Source organism: Rhinoderma darwinii, chromosome 7, assembly GCF_050947455.1.
Source record: "Rhinoderma darwinii isolate aRhiDar2 chromosome 7, aRhiDar2.hap1, whole genome shotgun sequence".
NCBI lineage: Eukaryota > Metazoa > Chordata > Amphibia > Anura > Rhinodermatidae > Rhinoderma > Rhinoderma darwinii.
In genome coordinates, this window is record NC_134693.1 from 132,935,914 (window position 1) to 132,941,913 (window position 6,000).

The following is a 6,000-nucleotide window of genomic DNA, read 5'->3' on the forward strand; positions in this document are numbered from 1 at the left end:
TAGCGGAGGTTTACAGTATTCCAACCTTCTCCCATTGAATTGAATGGGAGAAGGCTGTAATGCTGTGGACTGTCGCTACAAGCGTGTCGGCGATTCACAGCGTGAGCAGTGACCGAAATGAAGGGGAAGCAGCACTCGTACAAATGCAACGTCCCCTTCAAAACAGCTGATCGGCAGGGGTCCCGGTAGTCGGAAACCCGACCAATCAAATATTAATGGCCTATTCTGAGGACAGGCCATCAATTTTTAGTGGCTAGAAAACCCCTTTTAATTCAATGGCGTGGCCTAAATTATCGTTCATTATTTCGTAATCGAGGTTACATGTTCAATTAATCTTTGCAGGCAGTGGCTTCCTAGAACAAAGCTGGTTCCGCTGGGGATGAATCGGGAGCTGGATAAGGAGAAGATGCTGGAAGGAAGGAAGTCAAATATTCGTAAATCTGTACAGATCGCCTACGACCGGGCCATGCAGCATCGCAATAAGGTTCAGGGCGCACCAAGCAGCGATACCAGTGAAAGCGATTAGAAGCTGCCCTTCTCCTGGGCGGCATATTCCTGTGTCTTACAGACTGTCACTTTTCTATTTTGCTGCTATTGCAATGAGCAAAAAAAAAAATGGTTACTAGAATTGCAGATGTTACCTTAACGTGTGTAGCCTTATAATCAAGGAAGAAGATGGAGGGGACTAAGCACAGATCGAGCTACGGAGGAAGAACCCGGACAACGTACACGTACAAGAAGCCCCTTCTGCCTCCGGTTCTGATATCCGGGAATAGGTGAGTTTCTCAGTGTCTGGTCGCTGGTTGACCATCTGAAGACAAGCCGTCTGCTGTGGACCTGGTTCACCTTGTTTAACGTTCACAAGTTCTTAAGGTTGACTTTTCAAGGACTATCTGTTAATTCTGAACTGTACAGGCTTCCTACCTGTTCATGGAGGTTTTAAATCTGCTTTTCTGCTTGTGGGAAGGTGAATATTTGGCCCCCTGAGATGTCTCGTTCCTTATCATTGGCCTTTTTCCTGCAGCCACCAGTTGTCCAGTTCGGTCAGAACAGAAGATTGATGAAGAGGAAGAATGAATGTGGGGGTTGGCGAATCATAATACTTATTTGAATCTATTTAGAGCTTTGCGTTGTGCCTCTCTTATGCCTCCTGGAAATGTATGAATAAATTGATATATTCCCTTTGTCAATGGGGAGTGTCCCTACAGCATCTCGCTCTCAGTAATGGTTCGACATGCTTTAGGGATACGTCTCACTGGGAATGGACAATTCAATCACACCGTACTAACATGTAACTATGGAAAATTTCCTAGAACGAAAAAACATTAGCTCCTATGTCAATGTGTAGAAATTTTTCCCTTCCCCCATCCCTTGGTTGAACTTGATGGACATTGTCTTTTTTTTTTTTTTTTTCAACTGTACTAACTATGTAACCTTTCCAGGAGGAATAACAGAGGAACTGCATAATGCAGAGCTCTAAGAATAGATCCTCCAGAATTGATTTTTTATAGGGAATACAAGTATTTACGAATACACATATCTTAGAATTATGCCACCATGAGGCAACCTCTTTACTAGAGTGACTGATCATGTGTGTCCAATGGATAACGGACACCCCTGTCCTCGAGATTAGTGGACATCCCAGCAGTCAGACCGCTACCAATCTAGTCTATATGCCATTAAAGTCTATGGTCGGAGAACCCTGTAAAGGGATCATCTGACTTATGTCACACACAGTATTTAATGGACACCATAGAACAGAAGTCACCAACCAATGGCTTTCCAGCTGCTGGGAACCTATTAAAGGAGTCGTCTCATGAAGACACCCTCTGTCTATATGTCTTATTAGGGCATATGGATAACAGAGGGTTGCCCCTCGCTCAGGACCTCCCTCTGTGATCCAGAACGGTTCAAAGTAGGGGATATGTCTAGCTGGCCGCTGCTTTCCCCCAAAAAATCTGCAATCTGATCTGATGGGACAGCCCCCTTTTAAGGATACGAGTGCTGTAATAACCAATTAGGCTAGAGATGGTGCTGCCGGATGTAGCGACCGCTCCCTCCGCTTGCAGCGTTGCTGCAGCGAGTAGTCCGCCCACAGAGGAAAGCAAAGACAATGATGTACCAGGCATGGCGACTCGACTCGTCACGTGACAATGGACCCTACGTATGAAGTCCGATATATAGGAGAATGCTAAGAGAGGGCACCCCATCTTCCACAAGCCAGAGGTTTAATGCCAATTTGGATCATCCTCTGATCAGGACGTATGTGCTGATATTTTGCCGCTTTAGGGGAAGAAAAAAATCATGGAACATGGTCCCTGTCCTTAATATTGCTCCATATGGCCGATTGTTAACCACTTCCATTATGAACCCCGACCGAGGGTTAAAGAAATTAGATAAACATGTCTGCTTTCTTCCAAAAACAGCGCCACTCTTGTGCACAGATTGTTTGATATTTCAGTGAAGCTTCTTGAACTATAATGGAGCTGAGCTGCAATACTACACACAACCTGTGGGCAGGTGTGGCGCTGTTGTGGGGAAAAAAAAAGCAGTCCTGGTTTTTCTAATTTTGTACAATTAAAAGTATAGAGTAGTGGTTCCAATATTATTACATAAATGGATGGAAAATAGGGATTTTGCAACCGCTGGTGACCACTGCCATAAAATGTTCTGGATTATCAGATTTTCATAGAAAACTCACTGACCGCCACCACACCGAATTTCAATCCGATCGATTAATTCTTGGTCAGACCGGTCCATTTATTACAGCGCTTACTGCTGTACGATAAGGGGCCCCTCGGAGTGAATGGAAAAAGCCGTAGCTTCAGCCTGATCGTTGCAAGAAACCACCACAAAGCCATGTCGGCTGGAGCACCCGGGTGACTTGTGGTCACGGTAAAATCACGGGTCACCAAGACCTCAATGTTTCCTTAAAAAACTTGCAAATATTGTGGTCATACGATGTGGCCTTGATTTTACCCCGTCCAAAAGTCGCCAAGGAGCCCTTACCCTTAATGTAAGGAAATGGGTATGAAACCGTGCGTTCTCTTAAAGGGCACCCGTACCAAAGCAGCCATATTGAGAACTATGCCAGTACCCATAAGTCTTTGGGGTTTGACCAGCTGCAGACTTGACTATTGGTTCAGCACCCAGCGTGGTTCACCATGTGTAGGCGAAAGGTCCACGAATATGTGGCCGCCATTCCCTTCCCACCTATCGCGTTACTCTGTAAATTATGTACATGAGAGGAGAATGTCAAATATTCTCATTTGTAAACATTTTGCCGCCGTTTATTATGAGGGGATATTTTTTTCTTTTTATAGCTTGATGGTTTTACACCGTAGAATTCGGAAGGAATGTATTGTAATACAGATATCATGTTTGATACCCTGACGTGTAGGCATCGCCGTGTCCTGTAGACATTTTCTCATTTAATTTGGTCTTTTTGTTTTTTTTATGATTCTTTTTTGAGTCTTGTGTATTTTTGTTTTGTATTTATTTCGCAAGGAAAATTTTATTGTTCTTAGAAAATAAAACCATCTATATGGAATGGCTGATATTGATTATTTCAATGGGACGGACGGGCGGGCGCTGGGATGATTTATTTTGTATATTAAATTTTGGACTTTTTTAATGACTTGTAGCCTTTTTATGTTCCATTAATGTTTTTTTTAAAAGGTGTTTTTTTTTTTACATTTATTATTTTTTATTATTATTTTTTATTATTATTATTATTCCAGCTCTCTTACTTATGAAGAATAAGGCTATGTTCACACGGGGTATTTTGCAGGAGGAATATCTGCCTCAAAATTCCGTTTGGAAGTTTGAGGCAGATATTCCTCTCCCTGCACGCCGATTTTCGCACCGTTTTTCGCCCGCGGCCATTGAGCGCCGCGGGCATAAAACAGCGCGAAATACGCTTTCTCTGCCTCCCATTGAAATCAATGGGAGGTCAGAGGCGGAAACGCCCGAAGATAGGGCATGTCGCTTCTTTTTCCCGCGAGGCAGTTTTACTGCTCGAGGGAAAAAGACGCCGACGCCTCCCATTGAAATCAATGGGAGGCATTTCGGGCCATTTTTGCCGAGTTTTGCGACGCGGTTTCCGCGTCAAAAAACTCCGCAAAATACCCCGTGTGAACATAGCCTTAGGCTGGGTTCACACCAAGTTTTTTTACAGGCGGAATTTCTGCCTCAAAATTCCGTTTGGAAGTTTGAGGCAGATTTTCCTCTGCCTGCACGCCGATTTTTGCTGCGTTTTTCGCCCACGGCCGTTGAGCACCGCGGGCATAAAACGCTGCGAAATACGCTTTCTCTGCCTCCCATTCAAGTCAATGGGAGGTCAGAGGCGTAACCGCCCGAAGATAGGGCATGTCCCTTCTTTCTCCCGTGGGGCGGTTTTACCGCTCGTGGGAAAAAGACGACTCCGACTCCTATTGAAATCAATGGGAGGCATTTTAGGGCCGTTTTAGACTAGTTTTGCGGCACGGTTTCCGCGTAAAAAAAACTCAGTGTGAACCCAGCCTTAGAGGGCTTTTTCAATTACTCCTATCACTAGATATCAGATCCATCCCTCTGGGGCCATTGCATAGCAATAGTAGGAGTCAGCCTTCAGTGACACAATTTCTCTCCATGAGTCAATGGGGATAAATCAGTGTCACTAATACTAGAACTTCCTGTATGATGTCATTACATGGACTGTTCCACACAAGAGGAGGGGGAGGGACAGGATGAAATCTAAAATTTAACGTATCTAATTTAAAGCAGACCGGATGATGGACGGCACTAAAGTAAGAACAATATGCATAAGAAGTCCAAAGTTAAACTTTAAAAAAAACTTTTGACATGTCAGAAGTTTTGATCGGGGGGGCTCCGAGCACTTAGACCCCCACCGAACGCTAAAATGAAGCGGCGGAAGCCTCAGAGAGGTGCACAGGCTTAATAGAAAGTGTACAATTCCGTAAACTTTCCGAGGAAAACTGATCACAAACTAAGTGGCTCTGCGCTCATTCTACCTCTTCGTTTTAGCGATCAGTGGGGGTCTCAGTGCTCGGACCATCACCGATCAAAACTTCTGACATGTCCAAAAGATTTTTTAAAAGTTTACACTTTAATCCGTGATCGTGCTTGCAGCGGCTGATGCAAAATTCGACTGGATTCTGGAAGAAACAAAGAGCGACTATTCTACCAGCCAGTGTGATCGCGATCTAAAGAGCCTAAAAAAATCCTTTCAATTTGGTCTGTGGTAAACGGTGAATCGAAGGGAAAACGCATTACGGGCAATGGCTGTGATTTATTTTACTAGGAGGTAAATCCTTTTCCTCTCATCCATGTCCCCTGAGCCGAACAGAGAAGAGAACGCCCAGGAGGAAACTTCCAAGTGAACTGGATTCTGTTAGAACTGAATGTGAGTACATTTGGCCATATTATGTATTGATACAATAAGCTATAGTCTATACTGAGCTCAGACACCAGGGGGCGCTGTTGACAAGTGAACCACTCCAGTGATTATAAGACTATAATGACCATGTGCTCGGTACCTTGCAGGATAATTGGCATTGTAAGGTCCCTTATGCGTTGCATTCAGGGTAGTAGGGTTTTTCTATGTGCCTTTGTTTTCCTAGGACATCCTTTCTTCCTAGACAAATCATTTAGTCTGCAGGAAAGCCGGGCCAGTGGAAGTTGCCACCCAACATTTCCAGATTCCTGAAGGGCAAATCAGTTTATTTATGCAGCAATATATCCCTTGAGCCCATTTTTCCAGCCAGGTTTGGCATCTTCTGCTGTTTCTTCTGGCGCCATGTAGCGGTACATTGAGTGCCTATGGCGACATACTACAGAGCTGTAGGGACTCAGTGCGCTGCTGCTCCGTGCCCTTGGCTCTGCTATGTGCGCATGAGACTTAAAGGGGATGTCTAGATCAGTACCCAGTCTTGTGATGCCCGTCTTGCCATGGTTATGACACTTCCACCTCCTACCTCACTCCTCATTTTAGAAAACATT

At 44.4% G+C, this 6,000-nt stretch overlaps 1 protein-coding gene across 4 annotated transcripts in view; it reads left to right on the forward strand.

Moving 5' to 3' along the window:
* The window catches only part of BRPF1 (bromodomain and PHD finger containing 1), a 39,130-nt gene extending 35,580 nt beyond the window's left edge, over positions 1–3,550 (forward strand). For 3 of the 4 annotated variants that reach the window (XM_075834081.1, XM_075834082.1, XM_075834084.1), the window contains one exon: positions 343–3,550. In XM_075834081.1, the coding sequence (XP_075690196.1) occupies positions 343–526 (184 nt within the window). In that variant the 3' untranslated portion in view covers positions 527–3,550. The remainder of the gene's footprint in view (positions 1–342) is intronic. The other variant, XM_075834083.1, reaches the window with a different exon arrangement.
* Positions 3,551–6,000: the final 2,450 nt, after the last annotated feature.